At 34.9% G+C, this 22159-nt stretch overlaps 1 protein-coding gene across 1 annotated transcript in view; it reads left to right on the forward strand.

The window, feature by feature from the left end:
* Window positions 1-22159, forward strand: part of LOC109088223 (cGMP-dependent protein kinase 1) — a 171492-nt gene that overhangs the window by 104196 nt on the left and 45137 nt on the right. The window contains exons 3-6 of the mRNA XM_042767208.1: window positions 3002-3107; window positions 7334-7397; window positions 20635-20712; window positions 21489-21583. Coding sequence (XP_042623142.1) covers window positions 3002-3107; window positions 7334-7397; window positions 20635-20712; window positions 21489-21583 — 343 coding nt within the window. The remainder of the gene's footprint in view (window positions 1-3001; window positions 3108-7333; window positions 7398-20634; window positions 20713-21488; window positions 21584-22159) is intronic.

Genomic DNA, 22159 nt, shown 5'->3' on the forward strand with positions numbered 1-22159 from the left:
TAAATGTAATATCTGGATACAAGGATACATTTCTGTAAAAAAGTGAATCAGTGAGTCTGTATTTTGATTTACAAATTCATGGACAGTTTGCTGAAACTGATTCATTGATTCACTTTTGAATTGCATCATACAAAATCATCTCAATATTTTTGACTTTTATATCATGAACAAAATGTCTATATCTAGTTTATCATGAATATTTGATACATCACCCAGTCCTAATGGTTATTTCATATCTGTAAAGAATTATGTGCATTTTAAAGGTTGCTACAAAACCCAGACTTTTTCGGGCTTGCAGAATTAATGTCCTACTGCATATAATAAATCCATCATAATTGGTCTAGACTTAATGGGTTTAAAAGTATTAAAAAAACACTCATTAAGAAGCTAGACAACCATTTCTACATGAAATAAGGTGTATTAACATGGACATAATGGTTGCTCTGCAAAATGACCAGAGAGTGTGTATTTTGTTTTGAAAATGGTCTTTGTGAAGTGTTTCTTGTATAAGTGTCATTTGCGCTCGCAGATGAGGGTGCAAGTGATGCGTGCTCATAAACGTGTTCCTGGTAAATGAGGGCTTATTGTGAGGGAAACACTTTTACTACTATTTTATATGTTTGCATCCATAGACGTGCCATCATTTCAGTCCTTCAAGCGATAAGTGATTTCATTATATTGTTTTTCAGATGCCTTGCAGATCTTTAAGATGATAGAGTAAGAATATAGTTTTTGGCTGTGATTGGAATAGCATAACAATATGCTATCTTAATATTTTCTAATCCTCACTTGCATAATTTATCGTTCAAAAATGTGTACACTGGAGTCTGTAGAGGAAAGTCTTCCATATAAAGCTTATAATGTGGCCCCATGAGTGAGCTGTTAACAATATAGCTGTTTTGAAGGAAGTTTATGCTAATATCTTACTTAGACCTGTCAGATTTTGAGGCCCTAAATTGGCCTTTTCATTTAAAAAAAATAAATAAATAAAAAATGGCCAATTGCTTCCTCCTGAAGGCATGTCTTAGAGGGCAAGTAATATATTGGTAATGCCGTGGAGCATTCCCAGACTGCAAAATCAAGTCGGCTGAAACTAAGTGAGTGACAATGACTTTAAAAGATGCTAGAGGTTTGGGGTTTTGTTGAGGTAGAATTCATGGGGAATGTGAGGTTCTGTAAATCATTTTGCAAATGGTCTGAGGTTTCTTATGAATTCAGACTGAAGTGAATTACTTTCTTTTTATGAAAAGTATCTCAATTGTTTTATTTACCCAACTTTTATAAATAATAAGGACAATTTAAGATAAAGGTGTCACACTTACTGTGTTGGTAAACACACATAGACGATGAAGATGAAGATAAACAGTCTTTAATAATCCAAAGATAGGTAAATCCACACAGAAGTGAAGGTTTGTAACACAGGTAACATCAAAAAGACCCGACAAACTCACACTGAACAGACAGGAACTTTAATACAAACTAAGGCCTAGTCCACACTAATACGTTTTCCTTTGAAAATGCATCTTTTTCTCTCCGTTTTGGCCTTTCGTCCACACTGAGATGGGCGTTTTTAATCAAGGAAAACTGAGCTTTTTGAAAACGCTCTCCAAAGTGGATAAATTTGAAAATGCCGTTTTCACGTTGTAGTGTGGACTGTGAAAATGGAGGCTTTTGAAAACGATGATGCAAGTTTAGTCATGTGACTCATATTATACCAATAGATATCTGTTTATAAGGGTATTGTGCACATTATGTGCACTTTCACACTATTGCTATAGATGTGTTACTTTGTACACTCTTCATATCACAGTCCAGCAAAGATGAAAGCAAATTTACCCTCAATCGCTGCGGAAAAACTTTTGCATTTTAGATCAGGCATACAATCGTGAGTGTGTGTGACCTGGACACGTCAGTGAATGCGCATGAAACACATTTTCGTATATAAAATAAAACTGTCAGAAAAACTGTGTGAAAACATCTCGGTTTTGAGGCTCTACGCATGCGCAGAAAGCAAATTTAACGTTTTCTGATGTTTCAGTGTGGATGAGACACTTTTGGAAAAGGCTTGAAAACTCTAATGAGGATGGAAAGCATTTTAAAATGAAAACGCCATTTTCAAATGTGTCCGGATTAATGTAGACATAGCCTAAAGGACAATCCAAACGATAATGACTAGACACACCTGAACTGAATGACGAAATCAAATCAAAACCATGACAAGAAGACGGTGACAATGGTGCAAACTAACTGTGACATAAAGTTCATTTAAATGATAAACTATTGTGGTTTTTATTGAAATTTATATTTGTTTTAATTGTAGTTAAAGTTTTAGTTGTTTTTTTTTGTTTGTTTTTGTTTTTGTCATTTTTGACATTTAATATGTGTATATATATATATATATATATATATATATATATATATATATATATATATATATATATATATATATATATATATATTAGCTGAATTGCTGAAATAAAAAGTTTTTATATTTTATTTCAGTTACTGTTTATATGAATATTTTTTTTAGTGGTTTAAATTATATAATATACCTATATAGTATATTATGTGTATTAAGAGGCTTTTTTCTGAATTTATTAAATTACTATTACATTACATTACATTACTTTCAATTGTGGAATAGGTGGAGCTGCCAAAGTAAGATTAATTAAACATACATTTTTATTTAAATGCTTTTACTTTGGCATCAAAAGAAATTCAGTGGATTTATTTTTACATTTAATTCATAATTAATTTAATTCAGATTGGACATTTAAGAAAAGTAAAGTGATTAGCAATGTTTGAGAAATTAATTTATGTAACAATATGATTTATGTGAGCAAAACACCACCAGTTCTCTTCTAATGATATGTCGACAGTGATATTGTTAGCACATAATTAATATGTAATATATTATGTTATTGTAGATACGCAGATAAAGATAAAAAAATCTGTGTGTGGGTATTATTCACTAATTTATTTTCAACTTTTTTTTCTCTAGCCCTCACAAATGTGAAGTTATGGGCCATTGACCGCCAGTGTTTCCAGACCATCATGATGAGGACCGGACTCATCAAGCATGCAGAGTACATGGAGTTTCTGAAGAGGTGGGCTACTTCTCCTTTCCTTTCTGTTTTTTTTTTCTTTCTAACCTCTGAGGTCTGTCCCTCACCAGTATGCAATAAAAGAAATTGATTTTCTTCATGAATGAACAACACAGAAGTGCATGGTTACACAATCTCAGGCTTTACACTCGCTGTCCTTTGCTGTGTATCGTTAATCTCCCGGGTTATGAGTTTTGATTGTAATATTTTGGAAGGTGAAATGGCATATTACTCTCAAATATTTCTAATCATCTCTCGTTATATTTCGGTGGTTTTTCTAAGGAAAGTGAAATGTGTTTTGGTTAGAAACAGACAGAGGACACATAATGATTAGAGTGCTGTTGCTTTCTGTAGATTCTCACTGTTTACATCTTATTTATGTCCTTCCACTCACTTAGTCAGAAAGATATAGATTTTTAGCCATGAGCTGTTTATAAATAGATTTGATTTATTAGAACATTCTTATTTGTATTATTCAATATCGATTAGTCTACAGTCCACCATAAAAATGCATTCACACTTGTGTTCTCTCCCAAAAATGTCTACTGCATTATGTAATAATGGATTTTGCATTCATATTTTAGTATGCATTGTATGTAGAAAGTACATTTTTAGTGTTTCTGAGTGAAAATGTGAGCGTGCTAGTGCAGTGGTTCTCAACTTTTTTGACTCCATGGTAGGGATACAGCGATTATCCGTTTTCATGATTAACCGCGCTTTAAAACGGCACGGTTAATTAATCGTAAAGGCTCCGCTACACCGAGTGTTTCTGCTGCATGGAACGAAACAGTTGCAACTTGCGCAAAACGAAAACAAAGTTACACTAGCGGTGCACCAGCTTAAAATGCTGTGCTTATCAGAGACACGGAGGCTACTACACACACTAGATTAACTATGACAGAGAAACCAAACAGTGATCCTTTATTTCCACCAGAGAAATGACTGAAGTCGATAAAGTGGGATTATTTTGGGTACACAAAGAATGATATTTAAATATTGCCGTAAAAACGGCTGCTAAAGAGCGAATACACAGCTTTGAAGTAATTTAATGCATGACGTGAAGGCAAGACTGATGCAAAGCTATGGAGCATTCTGCCCGCTTCAGATCAGACAGAGATGAAATAGTGCTTTGAATTCATTCATTTCAACATTTAGCTACTTGAATTAATTATTCGATCGGAAGAGTGAGAGAGCTACAGAGAGAGAAGTGTGTGTGTGTGTATGTGTGTGAACCTGCGTCAGTGCGTCTCTCTACAAATATGTGTTTAGTTATTTAAACAGTGATTTTACCCCCTCGTTGCTGATGAATATAAAATAGCAATTCAGTATCTAAGCTATTTTATTAATAAAAGTTGAGGGGAAGCATTCACAACAATTGGTGTCCTCCTGAATGTTTGTATGTGTGCGCAGCTCGATCTCTGATCTCACAAACCAAAATAATAGACATAATTGTCGACATAAATGTGTTGAACATGTTAAAATTGTAACATGTAAACATGTAAAAAAAAAAAATGAATTATTATAAAAATTATTAAAAAGAATACGTATGGATGACCGTTGATTACAATAATAGTTCAGCTTATTCCCCTCATTATTAATAGTTTCCCCTGTGGGATAAATAAACTTAATAGTCTTATATTAATAATACTTCATTAACATTGTTATTTATTACCCCTTTTACAGTATTATTCATGAGTCAAAAACCAACAAGATTTTTTTGTTTTTTTCTTCCACCATGTTTCCAGTTCTCTGCCTCAGGTCCAAAAGAAATGTAAAGAATGTACAAACTGAAAACACTAAATACTTTTGTGATCTGCTTTCATCAGTTAGAGGTCACCTTTTTAATTCCAATTGGAGAGATGGACTTTTGTTTGTCTTTATTATTATTATTTTGTGCTGTATTATTGGTTACTGTGTTATATCTGTTTCAAAAGGCAGCAATAAATAACACTTTAATATCTAAAGAGTTTCCATGTGACTTTAAACATTAATCATTTTGTGAAATGAATAAATGTATAATGGTTTTCATTGTGGTTTTAAAGTTTATTTTTCTCAGACAATAATTGTACCAACAAAATCTATAATCGTAGCATCCCTACTCCATGGCCCCCATTGTCCATTACAGCATTCAAAGACCCCATAATTTTTAGTTGTTTGTGATTTATTGGATTATTAAATATATAAATAAATTAAATACATAATTTATACTTGATAAAATATTTTAGAGTTTGGCATTACTGGAAAAAAAGATATTATAAATGCCCATTATAAGATTTTGTTAATTTACGTGACTTTTCAGGTCTAGAAATCACACTTTTGAAATTAGGCTTCTCAGTATATACAGTTTTTTTTTTTTTTTTTTTTCTCTGGTTCTTCAAATAAAAAATAAAAAATACATGCTGAGATGGTGAATTAAAATTAGTTTGGTGTCCCATTCTCATTATTAACTTAACTTTTAACTATTACTTTTGCCTCAATAAAATTATAATTTGCTGCTTATTAATAGTTAGTACGGCAGTTGTTAAGTTTTCTTGATTAAAGAATCCTAAATATGGTCATGAGGAATAAGGCATTAATATGTGCTTTATAAGTACTAATAAATAGCTAATATGCAAGTGATATGCCTGCTAATAAGCAACTAGTTAATAGTGAGAATAGTTCCCTAATCTAAAGTGTTGTTGAAATATCTTCATTTGATTTTAAATCATTTTAAGTCTTCTTGAAGCCAAGTATGCTGAGGACACCTACATGAGAATTATTGTTATTGGGTATAGTGGATCTTGTGGGCATTATGGTTGCCAGGGTCAAAATACAAAGATATTTTTCCATCGGTGTATTTCTATGGGCATTATTGTAGTTATTGCCAGTTTTTATCATATGGCAGGCAAAAACGTAAGTCTGACTGCATAGAAATGTAAGGCAAACTTAGAAATGTATTAAACCACATGATTCGATGCATCATTTATGTACAAATGGTGAAGGATGAGCAGTGAGAAATCTCTAACCCGAAGTATAAGCACTAGTAATAGCATTAGCAAACAGTAATACAGTAAACTGTGGTCTAAAAAATGGAAAGAAAACAACGTTATGGTTTCATGTGTAATGAATTATTGAATCCTTGAACGAAGAGGTCAGGATTTGTTTGATCTTTTTTTAAAATGATCATTCAATCATGGACTCCAAAGCGTCTTGTGACACAAAATAGTGACATTTTGCAATATGATTCTCAAAGAAAATTACATTTCCCCAGAGGCCCCAAACCAGCTTTACTGGAAACCATAGGCTGATGATGTCAAGGAATGGAAAGAACTTGGCTTTTGAAGGAAACGTAAGATGCCTATGAGCTGCATGGAGCAGTGAGAGAAGTGCTGCATTCAGAATCAATATGCTGGTGCCCCTCATGGACAATGTGACTGCAGAAATAGATGTCATTTGTGCTGTATCCTTTGAGGAGTTTAAGATATTTAGAAGTCCATATTCACTCATGAATATGAACTATAGAAGTGCATTTTGTTTGTTCCAACTACTGTAAGAGCTATATTTATGGCACATTAAAATGCAAATTTATTTTTACACCTATTTACCTTTTATGTTCTAACACTATGTAGTCGATTTCATCATCATCATTCATCATGAGAATAAACATTTCAAGTGTCAGAGGCAAAACAAATTGCCTAGATAGACAAAAAATGTTGTGTGCTAAAAGTTAATAGAATCAGTTATGTTTTTATGTTGACTTTAATGTCCCCTAGCTAATTTAAATCTGGAAAACCATACATTTTTAATTCGGAGATTTTTTGATTCTACTGAGAGTCAGCTGAGAGATTTTCTGAGAAGTTATTTCTGGTTGACTGGTTTTCTTAGCTATTTAAAATGATTGGCAGCCCATTTTTTAATGAAAACCCATGAGAAGTCCACCCACACCTCAACCTGAGACATTATTTCTGAGACTGCAAAAGTGTGCTTGTCAGGGTTTTTTTTTTTTTTTTTTTTTTTTTTTTTTTGCCGTTACACTGTTCATTCACCAACTTTCGGAGATTTTCTTGAATTTCTGATATTACTAAATTGATTTCATAAGTCTCACAGACTTTTCCTTTGTAGCCCATTCTTTTGAAACGAACACTCGGATGTTTTTCTGCTGGTCAGATATAATACTTTGTGACCTGACAGAAACAGCTTGATTTTGTTGGCTCACAAAATCTTAAACTTTCTCCTTATCTTTTTCACAGCGTTCCAACATTCCAAGGCCTTCAAGAAGAAATACTTAGCAAGCTAGCTGATGTGCTGGAGGAGGTAATTCACTGAACTATATTGTATAAAACATTGTGTATTTTCTCAGAAGAGCCTGTTAACTAATAGTTCTTTACAACATTACAAATGCATTAAGTACAAAATTAGTTGATCCAATTTAGCAGACTTTAAGTATACCAGTTTAGTTTACTAAAAGTAAAATTGCAGGGTATTTTATTAAGTACATAAATATGAAAATGTTTTTGTAGTATACTTAGCAGGAAATAAATGTATTTCAAATACATTTAAGTATATTTATTTTTTACTAGGGTATATGTGTGTGTCTATGTGTGTGTGTGTGTGTGTGTGTGTGCATATATGCTAAAGAATGCTAGAGACCAAATGGAGAAAATGAACTGTTTTATTTTATTGTTCATTTTCATAATGTTGGGAAAGTAATGAAATTAACAGAGTAGCCGTGTATCAATTTTAATTAAGATTACAGCAATGAATTAAAAATGCTTTGTTTTTTGAACGTTAATTGCCTGAAGGCCATTCATAACTTAATAGGCTTGTGTTTACAATGCAGCTGTTGGTGCCCTAATATAATACACATCATCACAAACATTTTCTCAGTGTTTCCCAGTGCATTACAATAAGTAATTAGTTTCCTTACAAGCAAATCCTCATTTTTGTTTTTTGTTCATAATTTATTCAATATGAAACAATGAGCATTTGTAGATGTACTGTCTAATATTTTTGAATCCTGCATATACTGTGTTCATTTGGGTCTTTGGTTTATGTTTTCGTTTGGATCGGTGGTAGGTTGTTGGTTTGGTTGCAAGGTTGTGGGTTTTATTTCAAGGGGAAATGTTGTTAGCCTGAATGCACTGTAAGTTGCTTTGGATAAAAGTGTCTGCTAAATGCATAAATGAAAATGTAAATGTACTGTATATCTCACCTGCCACTTTATTAGGTACATTTCTTCAACTCACTGTTAATGTAAATATCTAATCAGCCAGTCGCATGGCAACAACTCAATGCATTTGGGCATGTATATATGGTTAAGACAATCTGAGGAAGAATGTGATTTAAAGTGACTTTGAATGTGGAATGTTTGTTGGTGCCAGATGTTCCGGATGAGTATTTCAGAAACTGCTGATCTACTGGGATTTTAACGCACAACCATCTCTAGGATTTTCAGAGAATGGTCAGAAAAATAGAAAAGATCCAGTGAGTGGCAAATCTGTGGGTGAAAATGCCTTGTTGATGCCGGAGGTCAGAGGAGAATGGCCAGACTGGTTCGAGCTAATAGAAGGGCAACAATAACTCAGATAAGCACTTGTTACAACCAAGGAATGCAGCAGAACATCTCTGAATGCACAACGCATCAAACCTTGAAGCAGATGGACTGCAGCAGCAAAAGACACACATCTGGTGCCACTCATGTCAGCTAAGAACAAGAAACTGAGGCTACAATTAGCTCTGGCTCACCAAAATTGGACAATAGAAGATTGTCAATTTCTCCTGTGACATTTGGATAGTTGGGTTAGAAATTGGCATGAACAGTATGACAGCATGCATCCATCCTGCCTTTTATCAGTGGTTCAGGCTGCTGGTTGTGTAATGGTGTGGAGAAAATTTCTTGGCACACTTTTGGATACCAATTGAGCATCGTTTAAATGCCAATGCCAAAGAGTATTGTTGCTGACCATGTCCATCCTTTTATGACTACAGTGTACATATCTTGTGATGGCAAAGCACAAAGCACAAAGAATGGACAAAGAATGATTAGATCAATTCCTTTTTGAAACCCACTATCATGTTTTAAAGGCAGAGCTGATGGACATGAAAACTGTGGGTAGATTCTAGAGTGACTAATGAGCTGCTTTCATACTGGGACCCTACTGATCACCTGCTGCGGTTACTGCCCTGACTAAACATGATGAAAACAACTCTGTGTTTTCTGCTTTGATCTCTCGCTCTGTTCTCTCTACATTCTCTTTAGACTAGGGGTCTTCAACTAAAATTGCTTGAGATCCAGTAATGAACCCTCCTTGCCAGCCAGTGTCTGGACAATTATATACCTAAAAACATAAACTGATGGCTTTTGCCAGACCAGGGTTTCTGTAGGATATTTAAGCTCAAATTTAAGACTTTAGGACATTTTTTAAGACCTGCACAAATAAAATTAAAATGACTGTTAAAAGCATGATTTACGGTTCAGACATGGGTTTTCACAAAAACAAAAAGTTTTATAACATGATAAACTTCACATTTAAGCATTTGAACCATTTTTTAAGAAAATTGAGTTATAAGTATCAATTACTATATTAATTTAAACAATTATTATCAATCAATTATATTAATTAAAGAGCAGGTTAGATGGGTTTTTGAAAAATCTCTCTTTTGCAGTTTATAACATAGATATCTTTAAATGAAAACAATCTGCAAAGTTGTTAATCAAAAAAGTGCATGATAAATAAAGATATTGTATCTCAAAAGAGAGAGTCGGTTCTGAATCGCCGTAACGAGTCGTTATATTTTCGACTCTTTTGCCTGTTACCGGTGTACGTCACTGGGTACACATTTGCATAATCCCCGCGAAATACGAACAGAGTCTGATCTGCCCACAAACACTTTTGCTATTAGTGCGTTTACATCATGTTGAGAAGACACGGTGTTCAAGGATACCACAGAAATACAATTCGAGCCTTTTGTTGTGTGCTTGTCATTTTATCAAGAACTGCTTCCCTAATCTGGGCTTTTATCTTCGTTGGCTTCTAATCTTCTTAATTTGGACTAACAAGCTCTCTGAAACACGACCTGTAAGTAGTACGATTGATACGTTAGGTGTACATTTTCAAATGAGCGCTCAAAATAGAATTTTTTTGTGCCAATATGTGATGTATACCTAGTGCAGCTTTAGGTTTCCAGGTAAAGCACGATATTACTGTCTTACTGAAGTAGTTCTAAAAATTCGCAGTGAACCTAAGAATATGTCGATTATTGTAGACTGACGTTGTTCTAATTACTTTGTTTAATAATAAAGAATGTAGTGTAACACGCAGACTTTATAATAATTGTGAAGCTGCTGTTTATTGTGCTGCACTGGCAGTTACAGGGTTAATGCGGGAGAGATGAGTGATTTCGGCTGGTGCTCCTGTGATACAACTGTTCTGCGTTCTGATTAAAAGTTAAGACCAAGCGTCTTTTGTCTGTCGTTCTTCAAACATTACAGTAGACATATTTTGGTTTACAAACTGTATTGTTTAATCAGTTAGTCACATTAGCACTCGGCTAACGTATCCACCTAGTGTTCACAGTTTAGCAGCTAAACTTTAGCTGTGGGCACGATTCGCTTGCATAAGTGTTTTTGTATTTTATATCATTATAAGAACGGATTGATTATATTATTGTTTTATTGTAAAGGTGCTTTGTCAATGGTAGCGCTGGCTAACTGGCTCAAGGACTCATCTCTGTGCCAATCACAACAGGTTTGGCCAGCTGACCAATCAGAGCAGAGTAGGCTTGAGGAAGGGAGGGGCTTGCTCCGAACTTGCTTGAAACGAATCATTTCCTAATCATTGGCAAATGACTCTAATATTAAATGTATATTCTGAGAAAATTACAATGTTTTCTGACCTTAGATGCATTTAAACCTGATGTAGGGGACTCCAATACAATATTGGGACACTTTAAAATACCATCTGACCTGCTCTTTAAAGGGTTAGTTCACCCAAATATTAAAATTATGTCATTAATGACTCACCCTCATGTCGTTCCAAACCCGTAAGACCTCCGTTCATCTTCGGAACACAGTTTAAGATATTTTAGATTTAGTCCGAGAGCTTTCTGTTCCTCCATTGAAAATGTATGGACGGTATACTGTCCACGTCCAGAAAGGTAATAAAAACATCATCAAAGTAGTCCATGTCCAAAAATAGCAAAAACTACAACTTTATTCAGCATTGTCTTCTCTTCCGGGTCTGTTATGAGCGAGTTAATAGAAATGTAGTTTAGTTATTTCAGGTTCGCGAACGAATCACTTGATGTAACCGGATCTTCTTGAACCAGTTCACCAAATCGAACTGAATCGTTTGAAACGGTTCGCGTCTACAATAAGCATTAATTCACAAATGACTTAAGCTGTTAACTTTTTTTAATGTGGCTGACCCTCCCTCTGAGTTCAAATAAACCAATATCCCGGAGTAATTAATTTACTCAAACAGTACACTGACTGAACTGCTGTGAAGAGAGAACTGAAGATGAACACCGAGCCGAGCCAGATAACGAACGAAACATTGACTCGTTCTCGAGTCAAGAACCGTTTCTGTCGGACGCGTCCGATTCGAGAATCGAGGAGCTGATGGTACTGCGCATGCGTGATTCAGCGTGAAGCAGACTGACACACAGCGCGTCTGAACCGAACTGGTTCTTTTGGTGATTGATTCTGAACTGATTCTGTGCTAATGTTATGAGCGCGGGTAAACCGAAGGCTTGAATCAAGGGCAATCATCGCCAATGAAGTCATTACGTCGAGCGCAAAAGAACTTTCTTCAACCGGTTTATTGAATCGAACTGTCCGAAAGAACCGGTTCGCGGAAAAGAACAGAACTTCCCATCACTACTGGTGATCCGAAAACCGATGCAACCGGTTCTTGACTCGAGAACGAGTCTTTGTTTCGTTCGTTATCTGGCTTGGCTCGGTGTTCATCTTCAGTTCTCTCTTCACAGCAGTTCAGTCAGTGTACTGTTTGAGTAAATGAATTATTCCGGGATATTGGTTTATTTGAACTCAGAGGGAGTGTCAGCCATGTTAAAAAAGTTAACAGCTTAAGTCATTTGTGGATTAATGATTATTGTAGACGCGAACCGTTTCAAACGATTCAGTTCGATTTGGTGAACTGGTTCAAGAAGATCCGGTTACATCGAGCGATTCGTTCGCGAACCGGATATCACTAAACTGCAGGGTTGTGAATGCGCTCACAACAGACCCGGGAGAGAAGACAATGCTGAATAAAGTCATATGTTTTTGCTATTTTTGGACCAAAATGTATTGTCGATGCTTCAAAAAATTCTAACGGACCCTCTGATGTCACATGGACTACTTTGAAGATGTTTTTATTACCTTTCTGGACGTGGACAGTATACCGTACATACATTCTCAATGGAGGAACAGAAAGTTCTCGGACTAAATCTAAAATATCTTAAACTGTGTTCCGAAGATGAACGGAGGTCTTACGGGTTTGGAACGACATGAGAGTGAGTCATTAATGACATAATTTTCATTTTTGGGTGAACTAACCCTTTAAATAACATATAAATATATTTTACATAATATATTTATAGATTTTTATAATTCATTATCTTCTTGTCAATCCACCAATTCACATTTACATCTCTGCGTGTTTGTAGTGTAAAAACATGGATTGATTTTCACATTGGTCTGAACAAAAACAGCAGACCGCCTGATTGAAAATGCACATTTGTTCTCTGCCAGCAGGAGGCGCTTTCGGAACGGCAGAAATAATGCAGTTTCCTGGGTAACGGCAGTACACAAACCAGCACCTGACTTTGAAACGTGCAGCACACATATTTATTCAATGAAATCATAGCCTTTTGAAGTTTAATCGTCACATTAAGCCGAATCGCAATTCTTGTCTTTCTGTTTATGCTGTGTCTCAGCGGGTTCTGTGCTCTCTTTGCTAGTTGCTGTAGGCTCAGGATAGTAAGTATCTCTGACCATATGTATGAATTTGCCTAACAAAACAGCAGCTTAACTTCCTCAGGCATGCTTCATGATGTAACATTAGCTATGATTTCTAGTATTCTATGCTAGTTTTAGAAGTCTTTCTATTGATATCATTAGTAAAAATGACCATTAGTCATGGCCTAATGGTTAGAGAGTCTGACTTGTAACCTGAACCTGTCCGGCAGGAATTGTTTGTGGGGGGAGTGAATGACCAGTGCTTTCTTCCACCCTCAATACCACTTGCACTTACACCCTTGAGCAAGGCACCGAACCCCCAACTGCTCCCCGGGTGCCCAGCAATATGGCTGCCCACTGCTCCGAGTGTGTGTTCACTACTGTGTGTATGCACTAGGATGGGTTAAAAGCATGGCACAAATTCCAAGTATTGGCCACATGTCACTTCACTTTTTTTTTTTCGCTTTTAAAATTCATTACAAAAATAGACACAATTACAAAAAAAAAAAAAAAAAAACCTTATGCAACTTATGTGTTAAACAATTTGCCTGCCACTGCAGCATTTCAAGATTGTAATGTTTTAATTCATTTAGTACAGTACAGGGCAGCTGTCATCATTCCTCACCAGACCACTCTTATCAAGAGCCGACAGCGCAGAATGAGTAAGGAGCTGTTCACAAAGGATGCATTGTTGTGTTCCAAAAAAGCCAGACGTTTTTGTGCCAAAAACAATTCATATTTTCCAACTTCTCTCTGGCAGTTGGATTTAAATGGGTGCTTTTTTGCTGCTGACCTCACAAAGAATGAGTCAGAATGAGGCATTTTTGCAGCTCAGTTTCAATAAATGCATTTTGTTTATACTGGAAAGGAAGATTCAGTAGTATACAGTTTAGTGCATCTGACTCAACATTAGAGATTAGTACATTAGACTATAATAGTAGACTCAATGTATCACTGCAGGACAGAGGTTTTCAAACTTTTTGATGCTATGCACCTAGTGTTAATGAAAATTATTACAAAAAATATTTATTGACAACCTTTTTTCATGACTAAGTAAAAGTGCCATCAAACCTTCTCCAGTATGATCTGTAATCAATCCAAACACTTACAAATTCCTGTGCCACAATACAAAGTCTTTTTTGTCATTTTAATATAAAAACATAAATAGAATTTGGAATTATTGGAATTAATATTAAGAATTTCTCTGTCTGCTTCTGAGAGAAGCTTTTGAGTTTTACCAGTTTTCACAATGTAGAGAGTGTGTTTATTTTTATGATGATTTAATAAGTCGGGAAACTAGATAAGGTAAAATAAACCATATACTGTATGAGTTGGCATTGTCCTTATTTGTGCTTACAGGTGAAAGTACAATAATTCTGTTAGAATTTCTTAAGTGATAGCAATCATGATAATGATTGCATTTATAATGTTGAGCAAAATAATTGTCATTATAAGTTTAAACATTATGAAGCATAACTAAGCATTTCCAGTCTTTTAGACAATTAAAACCTGACTTAACAAAATACAGGATAGGAATGAATAAATATGTATGATAAAAACTAAAAAAGGACACTTGACACAGGACCTAAGACTAAGACTAAATTTAAAAAACAGCTGACAAAATGAACACTACATGGAACCCCCCAAATGTTATAAATAAGACCCATTTATACCATGACAACTAAAAATATTTATATATATCATCTGAAAATATTTACTTTCTATTAATCTGACAAATGTAAATAAATCAATTTAATAAATTGTAATATTATTATTTTACTTTTTTTCTCTCTGAACATTTATTCTGACTCCCTTACAGCACAGAACCGTTGACCTAGTGTACATAAACCTAACAACTAAACTTTATAAAATAGCAGCTAAGATGTGTGCAAATAAGTGTGTAGCTAATACAGTAATGCAACCACAGTATTGGTTATTATCTCCATGTCAAGACCTTCTGATCCAAGTGAGTGGATATGTGGGAAGCGCTGCACTGCCAGTTTTCTTGGCACACTGAATATCTTTTCATACGCTGCAAACCTGTTGGTGAAGCAAATTTATGGTATCATATATTTTGCAGTTCAGTGTGGAGTGGGTCAACGCAGAGAATGGCTCAGCGTGATGTTCCAGTTTGAAGATCTGTGACTCTTTAATTGATGACTCTTGAAAGCCATTTGAAGTAGGAAATTACGGCAAATAGCTTTTCATTTTTTAAAAATTCTGTACAGTTCTAGTAAGACTTTCAAGATGGGAATTGACTTTTCACGAAAAGTTTTCTCTTTCCACAGCATAATCATTAAGATACTGATCAAGTCTCTAAAACATTGAAACATGTTTAGAAAATATATATTTTTGATCGCAGCATTTTCTTCTTTCAGGATAAAGACATTCAAAAATTGTTTTGTTTTGTTTTTCTGAACGAGATCTCATAGAGCACATTTAGTCCAACGAAGCAATAACATTATAATATGATGATAATTCCTTTGTTTACATTTCAGTTCTTCAGGCACAGTATTGTTTATGTACGTAATGGAATAACTCATGCTCAGAAACTGCGTCTTGGTAGTAAAAAACAGCATGGTTTTGTAGCATACAGTGACACAAACAGAATGAGACGATCCAAAAAGTCAAAGATAGGCGGAAGATTATTTATTTGAATTTTGGTGCTCTCTCGTGACGTGGGCTGTGACGCACCTGTCATCTGATGGGGGCGTAATTTAGCGATCGGCTTTTGCACAAATAAAACTTTCTTTTTTTTCTTTTTCAAAATTTTTCATATATGTGTGAGTGTGTTTTGTGGGGAATGAGGCTGTATCTGCATGATTACCATCTGTTTGAACGCATATCAGCATGTTATTGCAGTCACAGCTATCAATGTGAATGTCGTGTATATGAATAGTGAAAGTGAAAAAGTGAAAGTGACGTGACATACAGCCAAGTATGGTGACCCATACTCAGAATTCGTGCTCTGCATTTAACCCATCCAAAGTGCACACACACAGCAGTGAACACACACACACTGTGAATACACACCCAGAGCAGTGGGCAGCCATTTATGCTGTGGCACCCAGGGAGCAGTTGGGGGTTCAGTGCCTTGCTCAAGGGCACGTCAGTCGTGGTATTGCCGGCCCCAGACTTGAACCCACAACATTAGGGTTAGGAGTCAAACTCTCTATATTACCATCTCTATAACTGGCCATCAGCACGTCAGCATGTCATAGTTGACTGTATGAGCAGAAATCAGTGTAAATGCTGTATTTCTAGCAATCTCAGCATGTACTGTAATTGGCATACATAGTTAATTCTTTTTTATTTTTCTTATTTATTTTTATTACTCAAATCATTCTTATCGTATTTTTCTAGTGCTCAAATAAATCACTTATATGATGTGTAAGATTCTGTCTATTGTTTTATAATTTAAAAACTATGCAGTGTTATGTTTAATGACTAAAATAGTTTGTAGAACCCTTCAATACATTTGGTAAAAAAATATATATATATATTTGTGGGGGGTGGGGGGGGACTAGATATAGTATCAGAAAAAAGGTTGCAGGAAACTCATTTTTCATGGTATCTTCTTCGGATTTGAAATAGAAACTCATGAGACATGTGACTTTTACCCCATTACTTCTCTAGATTGCTCCAGGACTTCATGGATTTCATGTATTTTTATATGAAATAAAAAAAAAAAATCAGTGTGGTAAAAAAATTTTCAAGGCACTTCAGTGTCTATAAATTTTAATATTTTTGAGCATTATCAACTCTGGGTGATGAAAAGACACTAAAATTGTGTGTGTAACACACTGAAGTAAGGAACTGTTGCAATTTTAAGTTAAGTAGGGTACTTTCAGCTGTGAGTCCCATAATGGGAGATGCTGGCTAACAGGTTAATGTGAACTTTAGTAAAATGTTTTGTACAACAAGACATTGATTTTTTCCAGAATCACCTTGTCTTTATCTAGTGGCTCATAAATACCTCCACAGACCTGAAAGTGCTAGAAAAGGGCATTCAGAGACCTAATTATTGAATTTTTCAACAGATAAACAACAGATATCAACCAGCGTTGTGGGAAAGTTGAAAAGCTAGACACAAGAAATTCATAGTGAAGTTCCCAATGTAAAAAATTTTTATTTTCTTCATGGAGACTGAAAAGAAAAGAAAAGAAAAGAAAAGAAAAGAAAAGAAAAGAAAAGAAAAGAAAAGAAAAGAAAAGAAAAGAAAAGAAATAGCTGAATTCCCTGTGAACAACTACACTGTCCATAATCCCGTAGACAGATCCGCCAATTAAATAAGCTGCTGTTACCATGGAAACGAGAACTGTACTAAAAGAGCTCAGTGACCACACACTCTCAGTGATTTAAACAAGACTCCATACACTTTTAAACAACATATATTTGTATATATTTACTACACTGAATGAATCTGTATATGACTTTCTTATGAAACAGTTTTCACCCAGGAGTTGCTAGGAAAAGTAGAAAGAATGAAATAGTATTTTCATGTAAAACATAAAAAACATTTCCTCATAAAAGACATTAATTATATAGCCTTGTGCTTTTGTCTTCTTCTCTTTCTGATTTCCACATGCTTTTTTGTTTTAAATAAGGTCTGTTTGGTTTGTGTATTAGAACTCGTTTTTTGAAAAGCATAAGGAAAAAAAAAACTGAAACCAAAGCCACTTAAAAAGGACTTCCATACTGTACTCTGTTATCCTGTGTACAGCAGTTAGCTTTGTCTGGGCTTTATCCCAGTCATACTTGTGAAGTGCTGGAGTTGGCAGACATTCCCACACTGCACTGTTCTACTTGGAGCAACATGGGTCAGAAAGTCAGATTTTTCCATTAGATGTGTGAGGCCTTATGGTAGGAATAAAAGAATGTAAAGCAAAGAGTGGAAAGAGGGGGGTTTCTAGAGAAGGGTTGCAGTTAAAGTTAGATTAGTTAATGCTACTAATAGTATGTGCTAATAATAATATGCTAATATTAATACTATTAATATTATTACAGTTGAAGTTACAGAGTTACAGACTTTGCTCAAACAGGGTATAACAACTTTCCTATTTTTGTACTTTTTAGGAATTTTCCCCCACCTTGTTACACTTGTGGTGTTCCCAGTCAAGAATGACTGGCCTAAAAAAATTTCTTGTAAATGTCTCATTATGCTATATTGTTACCAAGAATTGGAGTTCATCTTTTTATGAACTTGTTTTCTTTCAATGAGTGCAGGTTTTGTATTTATTTTTGGAACTGACTGATAGGTCTCATTGATATGAGCTTGTGAACCTCAGTATCTGAGTGAACATTGTCAAAATTATCCAACATAATGCTTCTTTTACTCAAAAAACGAGGGTGAATAAGCTAAGCCCAAAGGCCTACAGCCAATGAGTTTCAAAAACTGATTGCAAAATCTGTGCTATTCAAAAGAAAACAAGTTGCCAAAAAAGACTGAATGCAAGATTTGGTGATACTGTAGAATAATGAGAGATATAGAAGCATTTTTTTTGACCAGGATCACCAAATTAGGTACAGCACAGCACAAGGGTTAAAATATTTGAATGTTTGGCAGTCCAGTCAGATAATGTCAGGAACAAGATACAAATCACAGCTGATATTACTTCCCCTTTATCCATCGCACAATGTAGGTCACATTGAGTGCATTATAAGGTATTCCAAACAGTCAATACTGTTATATATTGTATATTTTAGCTAATTTAGTAGGTCTGTCAAAGATTTTATTCATACAGAAAATTTACATTTTGTGCACAGTGTATATTGCAGCAATTATTCTTCAATGGTATATTTTAGTAAAACTCCACAGACATGAATCGTATAGGAATTGTAAAATTCTGTAAATAAGCTTTATACTGCTAACAAATTACGTATATTCACAGTTTACAATAAATAAATAAATAACATTTACTCAAGCCTTTATGCAAGAATTTCACATTCCTGCTTTTAAACCCTCTGGAATACCTCCTTGCACTGTGAACTTCTTTTGTATGCACTTTACTACAAATGTGTTTTTCATTTGTGTTTAAAAATGCTGGATGAGTCAGAATTATTTTCAGCAAGCCACAGATGCCGTTGAGAGATGTACAGGTGGTACAGTATTTAATAATACATACTAACAGTACAAAAGAGAGTCAAATTCTATCCTGAACCTCAACATTATTACTTCCTCAAGGTGAGCTCAGCAATAGCTCTATGAACTGCACTATGCTGCAGGAGCAGGCCATTCATTCTGCTGCTTAACTGAACAACTAATGTAACAACTTATGATTTTTCAAATTAGATCTTTCAGGGATCTTTTCAGGCCTGATCTCTGAAATTATGAGAAATGTGTTAGGTCTTGATGCCCAGGTCACTGGGTTCAAGATGAGCTCTGTAGAGGAGAAATAGAGGAGAATATAGTTCAGTTGCAAAGGCTGCATTTCTTGCAGCATTTAATATCAATTAACATTTATTATGTTAATGTTTGTTTAAAAAAATACAATTGTTCAGAGTTCATGTTATGTTAGTTCACAGTGCATTAATGTTCACCGATAAAACTTTAAATTTTTAAAATGCATTAGTAATAGTTGACAACAAGTTTAAAATCAAAAGTTTTAATTTAATGGAGAAGAAAAAATTAAGAGTTATTTATATCTTTTGCATTTGAGTGCAAGTAGTTTGCATTTCCAAACATTCTTTTTGCCATTAGTTGTAATAATCAGTGCGATTTATGTACAAAATGCTTTTCATGTTGTTGCTCTGCAATTAAAGTACTTGACCAAAGAAAACTGACTGTAAAAGAAGATGGTCTTGAGATTTTTTGAATTGCATATACAGTAACACATTTTGAAACAAAAAAATATTATTATTTATTTATTTATTATTATTATTATTATTTTTTGCTGAAGACAATGTAAGTGGTGCTTGAAAAATTGCCATGGATGTCATGGGTGGTTGCCAGTGCATTGCTATGCAGTTGCTATGGTGTACTTAAAGGCTTCATCACATTGCTTTGCAGTTCCTATGGTGTTCTAGGTGGTTATTTATTGACCCAAGTCAACAGATTGCATCCCCAAGCCTTTATAATCTCCTGCTCTCTATAATTTGAAATCCAAGTGCCTATAAAAGTAGCAAAACACCTCTCCTCAACAAGCCACCCAATTTGAGGTATCTTTAATGACTGTTTTATAAACAAAGCTGGACAAATTGCACACCAGTATTTATTATACTCAAGTATGAGTATAATAATAGTGATGTCTGCCTTAGTAAATACCATATAATTGTGTGTGAAATCAGGAATCTGCATTTAAGCACTTAGCTGTGTAGGGATTGTTTCAGGCATTAAAATGACTATAGTCTATAGTATAAGATTCTCAGAGTTACATTTGCATCGGTGCCGTTGTGGTTTTCCGGTAACATGATTTACTGCTATGGGGACTTCTGTTCTTGTTTTGGTGTTGCAGCCCTGAAGTGGCCTGTTGCGTGACTGAGGCACTGTCTTTGTGATGGAGCAACACTGTGAAAATTGAACAAGAAGGGAAAAAATGACATTTCAGTAATGCTCTCTCTTTGCCTCTCTTTCTTTATCTCGTTTCTCAGACTCACTACAGTGATGGAGAGTACATTATTAGACAAGGTGCCAGAGGGGACACGTTCTTTATCATTAGCAAGGGAAAGGTAAGATCTTTTCTACCAAAAAAAATAAATACCACAAAGGTTGCATGCAAGAACAACAGCTGGAAATTGCATAGAATTGTATGTTTAAGGTATTTTTTTTTATTTTTTTCCAATAAACCTTTTAGATTTGAGAGCTCTTTCTGAAGCTCGACAGATGTGGTCACTATGAAATATTGTAAGGATAAAGCCCCGTTCACACCAAGGACGATAACTATAAAGATAATGATAAAGATATAGTTCTAAAAATCATTCTCAATATTAAAGAATAGCAAAGTCCACACCACAACTATAACGATAAAGACAAAGAAAAATAATATTGTTGGAATCACTTTCAAAACGATTTTTCTCCAGCTGATGAACGATAAAAAATTGACAATCAGAATACATCCTGCTGTAACGAGCTCAAGAATTTAAAGTGGTAGACGAGTGTGCGCTTAGAATAAACAGACGATATCATTCGCTGGTGTGGACGCTCAGATTGTTATCTTCACAGTTGTCGTTCTTGGTGTGAACGGGGCTTAAGAGCTTTGTGTCGATTCTTCAAAATTCTTCCTTCCAAATGTTCATTTTTGTGTAAACTGTCTATTAATCTGAACACATTTTCAAGACCCTTTGTTCAAATACACTTACTCTGTCCTTGCTCTGTCATTTAGTAAAATTAGAGTAATAAATGCCAACCTATAATAAATGTAAATGCTAATAATTGATATTTTAGGAACAAATCAGTGGATTATTCAGTCTTCCAGGTTTTCATGACCAATAATCTGTAATTGCAGGTGAACGTTACTCGAGAAGATCCACCCAATGGGACCCCTGTCTATCTGCGGGCATTAGGTAAAGGAGACTGGTTTGGAGAAAAAGCCCTTCAAGGGTAAGAACTTTTTGCATCACTACTTATAGTGCTGTAATCACAGTTGGCCGCTGTCCATGTTTACAAAAGCAACTGTTGACATCAATTATGCGCTTGATGGATCGTTTGCTGCAGGGACAGCCTAATGGGCTGTAAACTGAGAAAAATCAAATGCACATCTAAACAAAGCATCTGTTTTGAGTTGTGTTCAACTTGCTGCGGGAATGCTTTTTGAAAGGAATTTGAAAGCATTTAAAGTCAACATGTGATCAGAATTGATCTTGTTTGATTCCTAAATACATATTCTGGATGTATTAGAAATAAATCATAATCTTTCATCAAAATGCAATAACTTGCTCCACCTCCGAAACAGCTTTATTTTCCAGCTGACATTACTGATCTCCCTTATTTGTGAAGTCTTCCTCTACATTTTTTCTTCTGCCTCACTCTGTAATATTTCACATTATGGAACTGAGCTGTGAACTGCATTTAATTTGGCTTTTAACCTGATTTGTCATATTTGAGGCTTTATTTGCAAGGGTACCATCTAATGGACTGGTAGCACACATCACTTTGTGAGTACAGCTAATTTGAAGA

The sequence above is a fragment of the Cyprinus carpio genome, chromosome A12, assembly GCF_018340385.1.
Source record: "Cyprinus carpio isolate SPL01 chromosome A12, ASM1834038v1, whole genome shotgun sequence".
Taxonomy (NCBI): Eukaryota; Metazoa; Chordata; class Actinopteri; order Cypriniformes; family Cyprinidae; genus Cyprinus; species Cyprinus carpio.